Source organism: Malus domestica, chromosome 12, assembly GCF_042453785.1.
Source record: "Malus domestica chromosome 12, GDT2T_hap1".
Classification (NCBI taxonomy): domain Eukaryota; kingdom Viridiplantae; phylum Streptophyta; class Magnoliopsida; order Rosales; family Rosaceae; genus Malus; species Malus domestica.
Window position 1 is genome coordinate 9945647 of NC_091672.1, and position 19241 is coordinate 9964887.

Here is a 19241-nt window from a genome sequence, read left to right on the forward strand (position 1 = left end):
TTTATTTGGTGTGTTTTTTGTAGTGAGTTTTTTATTATTTCGTATTTTTATGTAATTTTATTTGGTGTGTTTATGTAATTCCAATTGGTGAGTTTTTAAGTTTTATTTGGTGTGTTTTATAATTTCATTATACGTGAACAATTTGATGAATAAATATTCTATTATTAGGATAAATATATTACGAAATTAAATAAATGTACTCTCACTTTAAATAAAGTACTAACTTCAATAAATTGGAAACAATATAAATAATAAATTACAACCCAAAGTTATTGGAAAACTATGGGCTCCAATTACAAAAAGTACCCTATTCATCACCACTTAGCCAATCTATGGTGCTAGGATCATCTTGTCTTGTTGTGCTAGGACCATCTTGTCTTGATCTCGCTTCTCTTGCACGCCTCCTTTGCACCACATCCGCTTTCTCCGATTGCCAAAAATATTTAGAATTTGGAGACATCCCTTCTAAACGCGTGTTCATAATGTCACGATCTCGTTGTGCAATTCTTTCTTCTTTAAGCAACTCCCTTTCTTGCCTAAGTAGCTCTCTTTCCCTCTGTTCAGCTTGAAATGCTTGTTGAATAGCTGCAGCTTTTGCCTCATCTCTAGCCTTTTCAGCCTCATATTTTGCCAATTCCCATGCCAACATCAATTCACCTTGACGAGCAAGTTCTTGCATGTACTTTCCATAATCATTCTTGGAAGCACTCCCTTTCCTCTTTGAAGCCTTCTTACCTAGAGGCCTAATTGGATAACGGGTCGACCCCGACGCTTGTTCAAGAATGGGCGTTTCAGGCATTTCTTTTCCATCTTCTTCATCAACATAGGAGCCATGATCGGGTGTAGAGTGTGGAGGGGTGTTGTGTACAAAGGTGCTGTGTAGAGGGGTGCTGTTCATGCATACTTCTGGACCAACAGGCACAACTTTGAATTTAGGACAATCTTTAACAATATTCCAACATTCCCACCGGTGGAATGATTTGTTTCTTGATTTGATTTTGGCAGCATGCTTGTGCTTGAAGTTGCTACAAACGAATAATAATGAAATTATTAGGTAACAAATAAATAATACAAACAAATAATAATAATGAAATTATTAGGTAACAAATAAATAATACAAACAAATAATAATAATAAAATTATTAGGTAACAAATAAATAATACAAACAAATAATAATAATGAAATTATTAGGTAACAAATAAATAATACAAACAAATGAATAATAATGAAATTATTAGGTAACAAATAAATAATACAAACAAATAATAATAATGAAATTATTATTAGGTAACAAATAAATAATACAAACAAATAATAATAATGAAATTATTAGGTAACAAATAATTAATACGAACAAATAATAATAATGAAATTATTAGGTAACAAATAAATAATACAAACAAATAATACTAATGAAATTATTAGGTAACTAATAAATAATACAAACAAATAATATTAATGAAATTAGGTCACAAATAAATAATACAAACAAATAATAATAATGAAATTAGGTAACAAATAAATAATACAAACAAATAATTATAATCAAATTAGGTAACAAAATAGTAATATAAACAAATAATTATAATATATTCTTACCTCATCCGCATAATTTGCCCCACTTCAAACATTACTATTAGCTTGTGTCAAGGCATCTCTCCACGTACTAAAGGAATGGCAAAGTATTTTCCAACGACTGGACATCGATTCTTTGGTTTTTTTCCCACCTATTTGCTCAAGAAATTTGGTATGAATTAAACTCCACATTTCTCACAACTGCATCTCATTACCCGTAAGGGAATTATGAGTAACTTCAACCCAGCTAGTGCACAACGCAACATCTTCAAGAAGCGACCAATTCGTACCTGCATCAGTAGTCATTTTGTGGAAAAATAATTGGATTGAAACTTTGAGAGAAAGATAGGAATTTGATTGAAAGTAGTTGAGAAAATATGAAATTGTGGTGTAAAGTAGATGGAGAAGAAGTGGTATTTATAGAAAAGTAAAAACAATTTTTTACAAATTTTTTTTTAGATTTTTTACAATTTTTTCGGATTTTTTACAATTTTTTTTAAATTTTTATTCGAATAATTAATCTCTGCCATTGGATTTAAAAATTTTTGAATTCCAACACTCTAGATTGTGCCATGTGTCACAACAGTAACTTTTCTTAATTTTAAAACTATTTTTTTTTAATTTATAAAGCAGATTAATATCAACCGTTGATCTCAAATCGAACGGTTGATATAAAATCAGCTTTTTTTTTTTTATTACCGTTGCAAATCAGACGGTTCTTATTAAAGAACCGTTGGGATCGAACGGACCGTGGGAAGCCACGTGGCTTCCCAACGATAACTGGGATGTCTGAGCGCGCGGGCCCTCCCCCCTGAAATCCTGTCGGGCGATGTGCCCCTACTCGCGAGTGAGGGGCACGCGCCTGACACAAAAAAAATATAAAAAAAAGGCCGGACCCAGCCCTTGCATCAGCGTGACGTCACAAGGCTCGGGGACCAGGCCTGTTAATTTTCCACGGGCCTGCAACTCGGGCTCCCACCCTCACTCGGGCCCTTCACCGCTGGACCTCCTCCCACCGGCCCTCGGGCCCTTTCCTAGAGCCTGTCCCCCGAGCAACAAGAATGGCTGGAGTTGCTCTTAGAGAGAAAGTTGAATGACCGACATGTGCATAACCTTCGCCATAGTTGGGTTCAAAAAAACGATGAACAGACCAAAAGAAAGACTCCACCCATCATGGACACCTGGATAGCAAGGGCAAATCCGGCACATCATTGTACTAAGACCATCTTGAATCTTAATCTATTACGATGTTAAGCAATGTCGTTTATTTTTCAGGTGCTAACCACTCGCTTGAACTACTGTATTACTTTATACATATGTTATTTATTCATATGTATATTAAGGTCCGTATGCACTTGACAGATTAATCTAGACGAAGAACTACACTCCAATGTCCAAAACCTATTAAAAACAACTTCAATCATCGTCATGCATGAATCTTGATACTCCATATATATAGGTTTTCCATGGTTTCTTTGCTTTAAGCCTTGAAGCACAAAAATGAACGAGAGAGAGAGAGAGAGAGATTACTCTTTCTAGTTTAATGGCTCCTGCTGCAGGTACGTACTTAGTTTGGGATGACTGAAGACTCATGACAGCAGCTGGTGTGATGGTTTAAGGAGTCTGCTTAACTTGACAGGGGCCCTTGCTTGCTCTCCATCATCAACCGTCAATTCATCAACCACCATTGACGAGTCCAAATGTCTGCTTTCGTGAAATTACCCTAACACTAGTTGTAATCATGTTAAGAATGTCTAACAAGTGCGAGGCCAAAATAATCATGTTTTGGTTTGGTCCACTTATAAGTAGAACCTGGATACTCTATATATATTGCATTGCATGGTAAATAATCGTTAAAACTTAATATTACGTGCTCCTCTTTTAATCTCTTGCATTCTAAGATAAACTCAACTGTTACTATATAGTGGCAAACCTGGCTAAGAATAAGTTCAACCTTTAGCTGCATCGATATTGTTGGACATACAAGAATCCTGTATCGGAAGATATACAAAACAAAATTTGACTTATATTAAATGATTCTACTTCTAATTGCACTAAAAGTTTTGTGATAAACCCACCTCCCTATTATCTAGTTTAACTCATTATGCCGTCTTCTTTCACCACCACTTGAGCTAACTCGAAGAACTTGACTCCATAGAATTTTGTTTCTGGGCTAAAACCTAAATTTTCTAAGCTAATTATTTTTAGGTTTTAGGTCACCATTGGAGATGGTTTAATACTTCCTCATAACCATACGTCTTTTTCTATATCAATTTCAAAAAGAGTTTGTTTTATCAATTTTACAGAGCTTGGAAGGCTTTTGGTCGGCAGAAGGGACCGAGTATTTTCACGACAATGATATACAAATTGCACCAATAAAGTCTGTGATTAAATATAATTAAAAAGTGATGCTATCTACATACCTATTTTTATCTTTAACACATTATATGTTAATTTTTGTCAATTAAATCTTCTTTAATTAATTCGATCTGACGATCAAAAATGAAAAGAGTGTATAAATAAAAAATAGTGTGAACAGCACCACCCTGATTAAGATTGGTCTCCCTCTCCTTCTATTTAATTCTGCCAGTAATGTGACACTATATACATGTGTGTGTGAGTTTTGACTTGTCAAATGACAACTTTCGTCACAATCCTAATCCTCTCAATTGTCCCCGGCGGGCAAAAGTGAGACTAAAATACCTCTTGAGCTGTTCAATTTTCCATGTTTTAAGATTTTTATCAATGTGCGGAACTTTTTGCAACTTGTGCTTAGATTCAATGAGTTGTCCCAACTCCTAATAATCTAAGAGCAACTCCGTCCTAAGGAAATTGCTTAAGCAGTTACTGTTCAATAAAGCAGAAATTGTTTTAGTTCAATGCTCTGGACAATATTTGCTTTGATAATTTACTTGGGGTAAAATTGCTCTAAGAGATTATTAATTGCCTCGATCATTGATATATTTTTGGTATTTGATTTCCCCAATTTTATTCTCGACGACTGTTGCTTTTGAGAAAAGATAAGTAGCCCATGTTAAAATCGAACTGCTGCTAATATTTATGTATCCTTTAGGGAAGCTTTGTTGTATATACATGATAAGATTTGGGAACACGAGTCAAACTAATCATCGGTTTTAACTTTTAAGAGGTTGACCCATGGAATGTAAGCATATAAATATTCAAATGAATATGCATTTTCCTTTTTTTAGTTTTTTACATCAGAGTTATTTAGAGCAGTGTATTACTATTTGCACTAAAATTCAAATTTATCGTTTTCATAATCTAATTAGATTAGATATCCAGTATCCTCGAATTTAAAAAATTATGTTTTATCTCACTTGTTCAGTTACCTAAAAGGAGAAAAGAATGAAACATGCCCACAATATTGATGCATGCATTTCTTCTTTCCTGAATTTTCAAACTTTGAGTGGCAATTTAAAATAATGTTAACCACACAATATTGAGCATTTGCTTTCGGAAAGAGATCATCTCCGAATCTCTTCCATCAAGGCTACCGAATCAAGTATTCCAAACCTTCCAAATTTCATCTAATGATCCACCTGTTTTGACCTCTTAAAAGCTATGATAATTCTTGGTCGTTGGATGAAATTTGGAAGGTCCAAATCATTTAATCCGATGGCCTTAATGGAAGAGATCCGGAGAGGATCTCTTTCCTTTGCTTTATGCTTTCAGCTTAACGGACAGAAAAGAAATAAGAGAACCAACAATATATTTAAGCTGTTGTAGGCATAATTTACTGAAAAATTATGGAGGCGATAGAGAGAGAAAAAGGTGCGGCAATGGAGAAGAAGAAGAGAGAGATGTGTAATTGTGGGTGTGTTCTATTCCACCTCATTGTGCCTTTATTTATAGTAGTAGGATAGGTAAAAACCTTTCCCTTTAGGATTACAACATTTAATAGGTAATCAACTCCTAATAGGAATATAAGAGATATTCCAATATATACTAGGATTTACACAATCACATTCCTAATCTAATAGGACTGCAACACTCCCCCTTGAGTGTGTAAATACTCAAGTAAATGGCGCATCAGGTCTTCAGTGATGAAGCAAGTACAATTGATGAAGTCATCGACACAATGAGTAAATGCGAGTCTCAAATCAACGGAAGAATGCATAAAAAGTAAAACTCACAAAACTTCGCTATGGTAAAACCCAAGGTGGGAGAAAAACCCATAAACTAAGGAGAAAAGTGAGAAGTTGCATTAAGTCAAAACTATACGTTATTTGGATGCAAGTAGAAGAGCTATCAAGGGTATGATCAACCCAGAATGGGTGCCTCATTAAAACCTAGTTAGGTAGCAAAAAACTAGTGGAAAAAATGCTCCTAATCATAGGGAAAAAGAGTACATTAAGATCAAGTGAGTATACTTCTGGATACTCTCCCTGAGTTTGACATAACTTCCAAATGAGAACTACAAGCATTGCATAGGATAGTTAAGCATACCAATTCCTCGGACAAGCTTCTAGAAGGTTGACTTCGGCAGTAACATCATGTAGAGGTCAGCAAGGTTGTCTGGGATCGGCTTGCATGACTTCAATCTCTTGATGTTGTGCTAATGTAGATGTAGACATAATATGTCTTGGTGTTGACTTTGTTGATGTATCATGGCTTGGTCGGGTTGACACATGCAGCATAATCTTCATGGATCGTCGTTGGGACTCAACGATGGATGAAAACACAGCAATTACTTCGAATATGCTCAACAAGAACTCCTAACCATGTCTCACTTGTGGCATAGTGAAGCAAGGTGAGTCTTGGAACGATTCGAATATTTTGCAACTAAGGTCATATCATGGACCTCCAAGATATTGTGATATCCCTAACGGTAAAGACATAATCATTTTGGGATTTTGCCTTGTGCGAGTTTGATAAGTAACTTGCGTCAGCATAACAAACAAGGCAAACATCATTTTTAGGATCAGGGGGGTTGGATCCGCTGAGATGTGTTGGGATTTGCCCTCGTAGTACCTTCAAGGTACATCTTTAATACCAATTCAGTGGTTATGTGTAAGCGCGATGCTGCATCTTTACCAAGATGAACAGCAAATGAGATGTCCTGTCTAAATACAATGAGCTAAGTACAACGAAGCGCAAAGTTGAACTTTAGATATGGAATTTCAGATTCCATAATCTCTTCAAAGGTCTCATTTGCATATAACGTATAGACGATCATAGGTATACTTAAAGGTAACACATTCGAGGTGTAGTTCGACTGGTAGACCAAAATACTGTCAGAACCATGCTTCAACTTCAAGTCAAGGCATAAAGGAGTTTTCCCAAGATCTTTCATCTCAAATTCCATCTTCAGGTGCGAGGCAGTTTTCTTAAGCTCTTCCGGAGTCTTAGTGAGATTCGTGTCGACGACATAAACTGTAACTCTAGCAATTTGGAATAAGACTTCATAGTTTAACACGCAAAGGCATAATTCATATCCCTGACTGATCAAATAATCACTTAGACGGGTATACCACATCCGTCGGATTGTAAGTGAACGCCTCAAATAAGTTAAGAGGGTGTTCCATGGTTTTGGAACTATTTAAACCAGCCCATGTAATTCTTTGGGAACTTACATGTAAATCTTTGTATCTATATCCCCATGGAGAAAACACTAACCACATTTCATCATGCTGCTATCAATCACATGACGTTTTGAGAGAAACCTTGTGTCGTAAGGCGTGTATCATATTGCATTATTTCATTCATCTCATAATGCTTCCTTTCCCACTTGTAACACAACAAGGTTATCTTGGGCAGTGTAGAGACAACAGGTCCAGTACACACTTTGGTAAGGAATTTGACCTGGATTGTAATTTCAGTTGTCCAATTAGTTCTACATTGTCACTTAATCAACGGAACACGGTTCGATATCGTCGCTTTTCATTTATGTCGGTAGCTACCATATAAGTAAAAACGTCATCGATGATAATCTCATTTCAATTCCATTTAGCTCATCCAAACTAGTATACTGGACTAAGAACTTTAAGTCTCGGGAGAAATCCGGATTAATCTCATGAGATGGAAATGATTTGAGACAGTGACCGAGTTTAGATTCATTATTGTGCCGTATTTTCCTCTTCTAGGGAAGTAAATCCTATAAACCAAATGATTTGTCGTGCTCCAAGCCAAGACAGATTGATTGGCTATCTGCCAGTGTACCGGACCGTCCAACAGGGGAGTCCAAACCGTCCAACAAAGGTAGTATACCCTCCGGGGATGTTGAGTTAACGTCCGTTAAATACGTCTATCCTTGCAATCATGTTTGCAGCTGGTATATGATCTCGTCACTTTAGTTAGATCAAAGGAATGCGCCTGGAGCAACATTCTAAAATCTAGAATTTTTCGCACTTGCTTATCATACTTGTGCGGTACGGGGATCAAGATGAGACATAGTGGGCAACGTCCACGTAAATTCGTACCGTTCTTTAGGAACGTTGACATTTTAATCTCCCCCTAACGGCGGGAAGACTGTCTCATTAAAGTGACAACTCGCAAATGAGCGGTAAAGAGATCGCATGCAAGGGCTCTAAGAGAGCTAGTGTGAAGGAGAATCATGATCGACAAAAGAAACACATCCTTTTTTTAGGACCCATGGTGGTACGTTGCGGCGGCACAACTTGGCACATGGAATGCACACCTAAATACGTAAATATGAAAATCGTCAGGTTCGTACCCAGTAACCAACTGTAATGTCATATAGGTTGGGTGGCAATGGGCCTCAAGACGGACCAACATAACTATGTACAAGGATTGCATAGCCCTAGGCAGAAACTGAAGACTTGGTATGTTTACCAAAATTCGGGCGATCATTCAAATTGCGCTTTATGATCGTTAGGCAAGGCTATTTGAGGTGAACATGGGAATTTCAATGTTCAATTATAAACCCAAAACGACATGCAATATTTTATCGAAAACCGTTGATATAAATTCTCTGGCATTATCCAGTCTCCCGGACCTTAAGGGATAAGTAGGGTGGTGGACCCTTAATCAGCCAGGAGGTTTAGCAGCAATGTGTGTGGACAAACATGTGACCAGTTTGTCGATTCATCAACCAAAACCATAAGTATTTGTATGGTCCGCGTTTTGGTTATATTAGTCAACATATATTCCCTTGAATCCATTGTGAAAAAAAAAAGGTGATTTCGTATCTTTGCAAGAAATGATATAGAAAATCAATTTCCCTAATGAGCAGGCTTGGCAAAGTGTGCTTGTAGGCATAAGATCTTTACTTCGGGTAAGAAGATGCGTCGTAGTATCATTGTTCGACCTAAGTGTCCCAAAAGGTAGTGCTAAAACAAGTAAATTGCTCAATCACCCAACTCCAAGCTGGCCACATGTGGTGTATACCCAGTTGGGAGACAACCCATTGGCCCCAAATCAAAGCTTTAGGCTTATTTTTGGAGGTGGTGCAAAGATATTTCACTCTATTTTCTTTAGTGATTTCATTTATGATTATTGTCATCTCAAATATCCTTAAAAACTCAACGTCAGGGAGAATTTAAGGTCCCTTAAATGGTGATGCAGTACCATTCATACAACGAGGAGCGTGCCAATGCTCTTAATCAGGTTGGATAGACTTGAAGTCGTTGTTAGAGATTTGATTTAGGTGTAAAGTTAGTGTGCGTAGTACGCATTCATCCAAACAACTAACTTTCCCACATTCCTACCTAATCACGTGTTTAATTGGCAATATCAATAAGATTATTCATAAGTAAAACATACACCAAACGTGAATCCAAGACCATGAAAAAATGTTCACAAATTAAATGGTTTACTAAGGGGGATTCGGCCAACAAGGCTATCCATGTCAAAATTCTGCTATTCCAACAGTGTTTGGTGGAGCAAAATTAGTCTCACATATTGACTATTAGAATGGTACTCCTTAACAACATTGGTAAGGGCACGAACAGGTGCATAACTAATGATCTATTCCATTCAGAAGGAAGTAGATTCTGCAGGGTTAAGGTTCGACAATATTTTCCCTTATTCTTGAAGTTTTAGGTCTTAGGTACCAAGGATGATGCTTCGGGCATGATGCCACACCTTGGTAGGCCCTGATTCTACCATATGTTGTAAAAACAAACTCGAAATTGGTTGTGAGAGAATATGTCATTCGGTGTATCCCTGCCAAAGCAGTGTATCACCATTCGATAAGCTTTGATCAAACTGGGTCGAGCAATTCGGTAGACTCCAGCCGAACTGGATCCATACCTTTTTCTCACGTTTGTGGTAGTAATCAGATCCGAGAATTTGGTAAACTTTCGTTTTCTACATTGCTGCTTCAAGGGTGAGTTAGAAACATGGAAGGACAAGAAAAGTTTTCTTTAGTAAAAAAATTGATCGGATTTATAAACTTCAGAATTGTATTCATTCATGGACATAATCATGGTGTGCTTCAGGCAATGTCCTTCATGATTAGACGGTCCGTAGAAGCGAGCCAAAGAGCCATGGAATCCTCGATCGGGAGGTATTTCCATTTGTAATGCTTTGAGCATAAGTCTTCGAATGAAGATCATGACGGAAGCTTATTTAGCTCTTCCATGCCATTGTTGGCTTCAATGGTTTCTCAGCTTCTTGATAGTCAAGTGGAGATTCACGTCTTGTACCCCACATAAAGTGGTTTCTAATAGAAAATGTCCAATTCTAGAAAATCAAACTTATGACAATTCGACAATCCACTGAATTGGAGGGAACAAGATTGTGATTGGTGCTATGGGAATGAATCATCCATAAGCATCAAAGTTAGAACATTCAAGTTCTAAGACATGGTTTTCATGAAACAAACGTCAGGTTTTCATGGGTGTATTGTTTTATGAAAACTTCGGGTTTCAAATGCACTAAATTTTAAACTATAGGTTCAATTTAGTTTATGAACGTTTAGTTCATAAAAGAGAGGTTCTTGCAAGAACACATAATGCAATATACAACTAAGTGTAGTGGATTTGAGGTTCTTCGGGAACTCAAGTGTGAATGCTTCAGGACTACGAAAGTAAGTCAACGATTCAAAGTATAAAAATAAATTATTGAATCGTTAATGTCCAAAAGTGATATTCAGGTCAATAATTTTGGATTAATTATCAGATTAATGGATTGCAGGTCATTTTTAATTAATTCAATAGATCGGTACCATTCGAGGTCGATTGTAGAAGCAAAAAATAAAATTTGTCTAGGCCCATTAATTATTTAATGTTGGCTGTAGGCCTCACAAATAAATTATAAGGCCCAAATTGGGCTCGGGTTAAATAAATAACAACCCTAGCAAACTGGGTTGTGAGCCGTGACAAAAAGGAAGCCTAACCTGGGCTTGGGTTGTAATAGAAGGCAGCCCAGCGAATTGCTAGAGTTTTTCACTCTGGGGACTAGTGGTCCATACTACCAAAATCCTAGGAAAAAGAAAGGCAGCCCAGTCAGCGTGTGCAAGCTGCAGGCTTGCAATAAGAAAGTGGGCCGTGTAAGGCTGCTGCAGGCAGCCTAACAAATTGCAAAAGTTAGATTGCAGGATTACTGCAATCACAGGCCAAGGAAAAGAGGAGTAGCCCAGCAGTATTAGGTTGCTGGCTGTGTAACCCAGGACAGGCTGGGATGCAAGCCAAAATAAAAGTAAAAAATCAGAAGCAGCAGACTTGTGATATGCGAGCCTAAGGCTGCAAGTTTGTCAAGTAAAAAAAGCCCATCGTGTCGTGCACAGAAAAACCCAAAAAAAATGGAGCTGCTGAGTTGGCTTGGCTTCAGGCTAGCTAGGCGCGGCTCAACGATTTTCCTTTTTTTTTTTTTTTCAAAATCTAGGGTTTGAAAAACCCTAATTGCTTCTATTTTATTTCGATTCTTTGACTCACAAATTCCTCATAGCGATTTAATTACGTAATGCATGAAACAAATATATATATTGACATATATATATATATATATATATATATATATATATATATATATATATATCGGAAGAAAAATATAAATATAGGGGGTTCATGCATCATCAGGAATGTTTTCATGCTTCAAGGTCGTTTCAAATATCTTACTTTATTTTAAGCGTACCTGATTGGCAGAAAACAACAAAAGCCTTTGAATTTGTAGAAGATTCTTCTTGGAAAGTCGGAATTGCATCTCCAAAGTGTTGTATCACGTTCAACACAGAAAAATTAAATTGAATCAATAGCATGTAGTTCAATTCAATAAAATAATAAATTAATCATAAAAAGAATGATTAAAACGTAATACTCCCCTGATTGAAGATCAAACTCTCTTTAGCACAACATCAAGAGCGTGCTGATAACGTGTTGTAGGCATAATTTACTGAACAATTATGGAGGCGATAGAGAGAGAAAAATGTGCGGCAATGGAGAAGAAGAAGAGAGAGATGTGTAATTGTGGGTGTGTTCTATTCCATCTCATTGTGCCTTTATTTATAGTAGTAGGATAGGTAAAGACCTTTCTCTTTAGGATTACAACATTTAATAGGCAATCAACTCCTAATAGGAATATTTCCAAGATATACTAGGATTTACACAATCACATTTCTAATCTAATAGGATTGCAACATAAGCTACTTTTTCTTTATCTTTTTATGTTGTTTTCTAATTAAACTTTTGGCTAATTGGGTTTAAATATTAGAAAAACTAATGAAAAGAGCTTGAAAAGTTTGAGTTTTAATAATAAAGACAAAATAAAGGGTAAAGTGAATAGTACCATGATTGACTTTTTAGTGTAAAAATATGGTTTTTCGTTAAAATGAACAAATATCGGAAGTTTTTCATTAAAGTTCCCTTTAAATATTTTGTACATGTGAACCAATTATGCAAGTGGTCCACTAATTCTTTGGTTTAATACAAGAGTAATACTATGTAGACGAAATTTGTAGATTAAATTACAAACTAAATAATATGTCATCAATAAAAAATAAGCATGTTAATCAACAATTAAGTAATAATCCAATCATAAACTTTCATGTCATTTGGTTTACAATATATGATCTACAAATTAGTCTCCCTAGCATCACCCTTAATACAAAGCAGGTATTTTTTACTACAAAAAATACTGAAATGGAAAACAAAAAGGTAAAATAATACACTTGAATTGAAGCACTGATATATATACACACAAAAAAAAAGATGAATATAGTTTATATCAATGTTTTAAAAAACTAGCCTCTGGGGCGCGCCTAGGGGGCCTCTGGGCGTGAAGGCTAACACCTCAGTTTTGATGGAATGGGCAAAAGGCTTCGTTGGAGACGCTGAGGCAGCGGAGGCGCGCCTCAAGGCGTCTAGGTGCCTTGTTTGCCCTTTTTATTTTTTATTTTTTATTTTTTTATTTTAAACCACCCAAACCCAAAACAACGTCGTTTGGGTAAGGGTTTTGAGTTTTAATTCCAGAAATCCACCATACAAGGACCATACATACCTTCGATCATCCTCTGCTTTCTTCACCCTCTTCTTTAGCGCACCAAAACAGCAGTCGCCGCCCGCTTGGAGCAGCAACGGTTGCCACGCCGCCGTCAAACACTGGTGTGAACTATGAGTCGTGATGTAATACTTTTGGCTTGATATGGGAGTTGAGGAGCAATTTGGGGTAGGGGTAGGAAAGAGGGAGCATTCTGGGATAGGGTTAGGTGCGATACTACAATGTAGTAGTTTTGGGTATGAGATATGGAACAGTCAAGGATAAAGGCAGGTCTTTTAATTCTTTTATTTCTTTTTAAACTTTAAATAATTTTACTGAAATAAACCTGCTCTCACCATCTGTACCGGGTAAGTTCTTGAAAAGTGCTTCTGACTCCAACTGTCTAGTGCCATAAATCTGGGGCAACATTTGACTCAGAATGGTTGGTGTATAAATTAATAAATTGTTGGTGAGAAATTACCTTTTGAATGAATGATTGATTTCTTTGTTTGTATTACATTTTGAATGATGAATTTAGATGATATTACGTTTGAATGATAAATTTAGATGATATTATCTTTTGAATGACTATGGATTTGAATGATAAATTGAGAATGGATGTTTATTTTACAAAGTATTATTTTTTTACACATTAATGTATAATATATAAATCATATATATATAAAAAAATTTAATCCCGTAAGGCTTCGCCTCACGCCTAGGCCGGGCTTCACCTCGGACGCCTCACCCACACCTCACGCTTTTAATACATTGATTTATATACAAGTACATACAAATATGGTTTTCGTAAATATACATGTATTATTTTTTTTCAAGATTTTTACTCTTTCTGTTGGTAGTTAAAAGGGAATAGTTTTCAAGGACTCAAGACAACTTCACTATGTACACTACCATCCTCCATTCTTATCCAAGATTTAACAGAGAAAGGCTGCTCGGTGATTTCCACAATTCTAGCTCCTCTGTCCCAGTTTCCGTACCCACCATAACCGGTATGCCGAGCAAAACATAGCCACAGTTTTTCGTAGGGGCAACACCAGTCTAATCCATGGTTGTGTCCTACAAATATTGCCTGCAACAACCCAAAGAAAATGAATAGATCAATTTAACATAAAAGTATATCATCTGACTGTATCCTATGGTACGTTTCGCCATTCTATAAATTTTCGGTGACTTGATTCAGACAGTAATTCAAGGTGGGAACAAATAGAAACATATAGAGTATCATATAAATAAAATTTAAGGGGCAAAGCTAAGTCAAGACACAGAAAGAAACACAACATTGACTTCAGGAAGACTGCAAGAAGATTGCAAGTTTCATGCTTTTGCAATGTACGATTGTCAACTGGAAGGATCACGACTGAGTTTGTCGGAAATTCAGAATAGAATAGTACAGAACATTAACTTTAGGAATCATCAATTTGATATGCTTCTATCACTAATAACTTATTAACAAATATTCGTTTCCTAAAGGCTAAAGGAAATTGTCATAGAATTGGGAGGGGTGTGTGTGTGTGTCTGAATAGAACTATCCCAAATTGTTCCGTTGTTTTCTCATGATAGGAAAATCAATTGGTTGCTACGATAGTTGCACTGCTGCATTTTACACAATAAGCAAAGACTGTTATCATTTACATATATCAGACAAGTCGAGCAAGAAAGAGAATTCAGCGCAAGTCACTAGAGAACAGATGGATATCACCTTCTCCAGCATGCAAAAACTTATGATGAAAGTTATGGTTCGACCAAAAACGTCAGTACAAAGCAAACCATGAATCTGTAGACTCTAGAATTGCCAAGAACCAACTAGGATTTGAACAGAAAATTTAAACCTAAGCACTAATACCTTTGGATGCAAGTCGCTTGCCATGTTTTTTTCACTACCAGTGGTACACTCAGTCAATGTATCTTGGTTATCATTTGACAATGTTTGGCAGTCTGATTGTGAAATTAGAACTCTCCATCCCTCCCATCATCTCTGAAATGGGGGTGTATTGGTTTTTATTCCTGAGCTCCATCAATTAGTTTAAAGCAACGGTTTAGTTATATTTCTTAGGAACTAATACAGATCCAGTTGATTTTCCTAAGCGATCACTCAACTAGTCCATTCCATAATGCCAATCCCCACAGGAATACATGTAGTTGACCTGTTGGATGCTACATAGGAGCATTTCAGTTGGCTGCTCCCTCTTCAGTATTCATTTTTTCTCTTTCGATGTTCCTCTATTTGCAGAAGGATGTTAAGGTTGGAACATCCAACCTAAACCTCTTTTTTTGGTCAACAACAACAACAAAGCCTTTTCCCACTAAATGGGGTTGGCTATATGAATCCTAGAACGCCATTGCACTCGGTTCTGTGTCACGTCTTCCGTTAGATCCAAATACTCTACGTCTTTTCTTAGAGTCTTCCAAAATCTTCCTAGGTCTTCCTCTTACCCTTCGTCCCTTTACATCTTCTAACCGGAGCGTCAGTAGGCCTTCGTTTCACATGTCCAAACCACCGTAATCGATTTTCTCTCATCTTTCCTTCAACGAAGCATTCTCATCCAACGAAGCATTCTCATCTCCGCTACACCCATTTTATGTAAGTGTTGATGCTTCACCGCCCCACCTTTTTTTTTCTGTCAATGGAAATATTTCATAAATCTGGCAAACATAGTCAAGCAAAGAGCAGGGAGGAGATACAATAAAAAAGAACGTGCTAGTGATGCCCAGTCTAGTCACTGACGACACCAACAGATCACTAACATCAACTACCTATGCCAAAAGGCAACCAAAAGAAAAGGGAAGAGGAATTACACTCCATCTTCCATTCTACAACAGATTTAAACAGGTAGACATGGCAAGCCACCTCGAGACAGAACCAACAAAAGAGAGGGAGGTGGCCTTGAGGCCCAATGGTGACAACTGACAACTCACCCTCTTGATTCCCAATGATGCTGCCACATGAGCTGCTTGATTTGCCTCACGGTGAATTCCATCACACTTGGTAAAAGATGCAGCTTTCCTCCAGATAGCTTCAACGATTGGAAAATTTCTCCAAGGGCCCCTGATTGACTTGCGAGAGATGAAATCAATCACGACTTCAAATCACTTTCCACAACCAAATTAAGAACCCTAGTATCACTCACTAAATTGAGGCCAACAAAGATTGCCTCAGCTTCCACTTCCACTTCCCCAGAGGAGGATTGGTTAAGGTGGGAATGTTCAACATCTATCAAGACACCGCCTTTGTTAAGAATAAGGAACATGGTTTAGCATCTGATTTTACTCCAATGACCACTTACGTACGAGGTTTCCAAGCCCCATGGGTATTGACTTTGAAATACGGTGGCAAGGAAGAAGCAATCTAGCTTCTTGTTTGGTACTCAAACTATAGGCTTTAGGGCCAGTGCATCTATCCAACCTAACATCTGGAATTTTTACATAACACAACTCTCATGTATGGCAAGACTTAACCAAACATGTTCATGAATTATATCAAGTCAGTAACATGGAGAATCTGTGACTAAGGTGGTTCTCACATTCAGGTATAATGTTAAAATAAGAGCATTCAACCAAATCACAACGGGTCGAGAAGCCCCTGATTTTATATATTGCAGTTGCAAAGCTTGTTTAGAAAATATTGAATTTAAAAAATCTTTATGAGCTTCTGATATTTAAGTTCATAAGACTAAACCTAGCTTATGATACGGTTAAACATTCATGTTTGTTAATATTTAATAACTTCATTATACATGTAATCTAATGATGGTGGATGTGCCCTACACGAATGCATGCCAAATTTTAACAGGGATAAGCATTTGACCTAACTCACCTTGGCAGAAGGCCTTTCAACCAAAAGTTTCATGATACCCATTTCAGCTTCTTGAGTTGCTACTCTCTCCTTGTTAATTGAACCCACACAAGGCTTGTGTATACTGAACCATGGAGCCGCCTTCTTATAAGCACGACTTGGTATATGCCAAAAGATTATCTCTGGCACCCTGCCAAATAAGGATTCTTTGATTGACAAGAAATAAGAGAAGAACAATAAATCTCGGCAAGCAGTCAGGTAAATCTCTTTCAGCACAGGCACAAAATAAAAAAAGTCGAAATTCTAAATTCTGGTATGAGATATGTACTTGTACTCAGGAAAAATCTGATGCTAAGCCATGTTCCTCTTGTCAATAAGGTGAAAAAAAAAGGGATAAAATGATGTTCGTTCCACAATTTTCTACCTTGAATCAGGGTTCATCTCTAGAGCTTTCTGGCGGAACCATTCTGCTTGGGCACTGGATATAATTTCTGGGTAGGAACCACCACCAGAATCTAGGAAGTACAAAAATGCCACAGGTGACTTGGGATTGTCGGACGACAAAAGTTGGAGGACATAGTTGGATATACTAGGCCAAAGTTCTTTAGGACCATATCGAGAGTATGATAGCGTGTTACGCTCAATCTCATTTTTCATTAACCCCAGACGTTGTGTGCCCTCAAAGCGACACTCTTCTTCTCCTTCATAACAGACAGCCTTGTGTTAGACTAACTAGTATCCAAATGTTTTTCTCACTGTATTGATCAAATTAACAACATAATAGATAAAACTTCTCATCCACCTGAGCATGATGAATTGGCTACACGGCAACGAATTTCAGGAATTCCAGGGGATGAAAACCACTCAATTGGCCACACAAATGCTGCATCATCGTGGTTTCCAAACACACTTGCCCAAGGAATACCCCTAGCTCTTGTTGGAGAAACTGCCTGATCCCAGTACAAGCTTGCATTTTTAATCGCTATATTGTTGGCTGTGATGACATCTCCGAGATAGATAACGAAATCTGCAATTTACTTTTCATTCCTTAGAATCTATAACGACACAGCAACGGGAATACATAGTAAGACAGGCAGGTTTACAGGCTAGATTAAATAACAAATTTCATACTCTACCAGCTTCAAGACAACAACCAGAAATGTGAAACATAAAAAAGAACATAAATTTGGTTCAAAGAAAATGGAAAAGAACAGACCAAGATCTTGTATAATATACAATATACTTGATGATATGTATCATCAAATTCAACTTTACGAAACCGGAAAACGATAGCCCTTCGCATGTTGATTAACATTAACTTAACCTAATGAACGCCCATTCTTTAGGTTGGTTTAAACTAAACAAAGTGCCCAAAATCTAGGCCGAGATTAGGCGAATTTTGAACATTAACACTGTTTTCCAATTTCCAAAATACCAATTTCATGTCACAGGGCAACAATATGCTTAAAATTTAAGGTTAAGATTTTGATTATCAATCTCAATTAGTATGAAAAGGATCATTAGCAATCCTGGACATACTCTAATAACAATAGAGCACCAACACACACCCACAAGTTTAAATCATTTTTCTCCATGTTTTCCTGAACATGTTTATACTAGCACTGCCCTCTACTGGAATTCCTCTCCATTTGTAAACGGCAAGTCTTAGACTCGACTTTCATAAATAACGAGTCCAACGCTAAATTATTACTGACTTATTGTGTGACTTAGCCGAACATGATACTCGATATTGTAGTCTCAAAAGAAATGGAAGCTAAATATAAAACTACATACAAAAGTCAACACATGAGAAATGAAAAGAGAAAATGGATGACTTCACCTGGGGTTTCATCGTCGAGAACGGAGGACATGACCTTGATAGACTTCACATCCTGGAGTGGACCCCAATGGGTCCACGCGTCCTCTCCGAAATGCAGGTCGGCAAACAGAGCGATCTTGAACGGTGCGGTGGACCGTAGCTGATGGCAACCTTCTTCCGCCTTAGTCGGTAGAGCGACGGCGGAGATGAGCAGAAAGTAGAAGAGTTTAGCTATCATCACTTGAGTTACACTGGGCAGCAGCCAGCAGACAGACGGCATTCCTTCACGATATGACCATAGATTCATAGTGGCTGTGGCTTTCTGGTGGGAAAATGGCGAAATTACGGAATTCTCCCTGGCTTTCTGCTTCCACCGCTTGGCCCTGTGTCCAAAACTTCGTCTTTTTCATCAATTTTTCTCCGATGCTACCCAACACTGAATATAATATTATTTATAATTTTATGCTAAGCGGGTGAGAATGGACAAAATATTACAATATGCTAGCATTAATATGATTCAAATTCGTTTTTTGTAAGAATCAAACTTAATGTGGTTCACAAGGAAAAATGAATAGCATTAGACCCTAATACTAAGTGGTAATTATATCATGATTGAAAATAAAAGATATGTATTG

At 37.1% G+C, this 19241-nt stretch overlaps 2 protein-coding genes and 1 long non-coding RNA gene across 3 annotated transcripts; all 3 read right to left on the reverse strand.

Annotated features, from left to right (window-relative positions):
• Nucleotides 1-206: 206 nt before the first annotated feature.
• LOC139190083 (uncharacterized) lies at nucleotides 207-6843 on the reverse strand. The gene is made up of 3 exons (XM_070809813.1): nucleotides 3107-6843; nucleotides 1601-1866; nucleotides 207-1025 (listed from the first exon to the last, which is right to left on the reverse strand). Exons 2-3 carry the CDS (start codon nucleotides 1630-1632, stop codon nucleotides 308-310), a joined length of 750 nt encoding a protein of 249 aa, XP_070665914.1. The 5' UTR covers nucleotides 1633-1866; nucleotides 3107-6843; the 3' UTR covers nucleotides 207-307.
• Nucleotides 6844-13775: 6932 nt separating this feature from the next.
• Nucleotides 13776-19031, reverse strand: LOC103420079 (probable inactive purple acid phosphatase 16). Its single transcript, XM_070809788.1, has 5 exons — nucleotides 18628-19031; nucleotides 17590-17814; nucleotides 17212-17488; nucleotides 16809-16977; nucleotides 13776-14063 (listed from the first exon to the last, which is right to left on the reverse strand). Exons 1-5 carry the CDS (start codon nucleotides 18911-18913, stop codon nucleotides 13851-13853), a joined length of 1170 nt encoding a protein of 389 aa, XP_070665889.1. The 5' UTR covers nucleotides 18914-19031; the 3' UTR covers nucleotides 13776-13850.
• On the reverse strand, nucleotides 15104-16242 carry LOC139190072 (uncharacterized). Its single transcript, XR_011574061.1, has 2 exons — nucleotides 15911-16242; nucleotides 15104-15612 (listed from the first exon to the last, which is right to left on the reverse strand). It is a non-coding gene; the product is annotated as an uncharacterized lncRNA (long non-coding RNA).
• Nucleotides 19032-19241: the final 210 nt, after the last annotated feature.

Bases quoted from the DNA above. Each gene is read 5' to 3' on its own strand.
- LOC139190083 (XM_070809813.1), bottom strand. From the start codon at position 1,632: ATGTTTGAAGTGGGGCAAATTATGCGGATGAG. The intron at 1,026-1,600 runs GTAAGAATATAT...ATTCGTTTGTAG, and splicing joins GGGCAAATTATGCGGATGAG to CAACTTCAAGCACAAGCATG.
- LOC103420079 (XM_070809788.1), bottom strand. From the start codon at position 18,913: ATGAATCTATGGTCATATCGTGAAGGAATGCCGTCTGTCTGCTGGCTG. The intron at 17,815-18,627 runs GTGAAGTCATCC...AGTAAATTGCAG, and splicing joins TCTCGACGATGAAACCCCAG to ATTTCGTTATCTATCTCGGA. The intron at 14,064-16,808 runs GTGAGTTAGGTC...GGGTTGTTGCAG, and splicing joins TTGAAAGGCCTTCTGCCAAG to GCAATATTTGTAGGACACAA.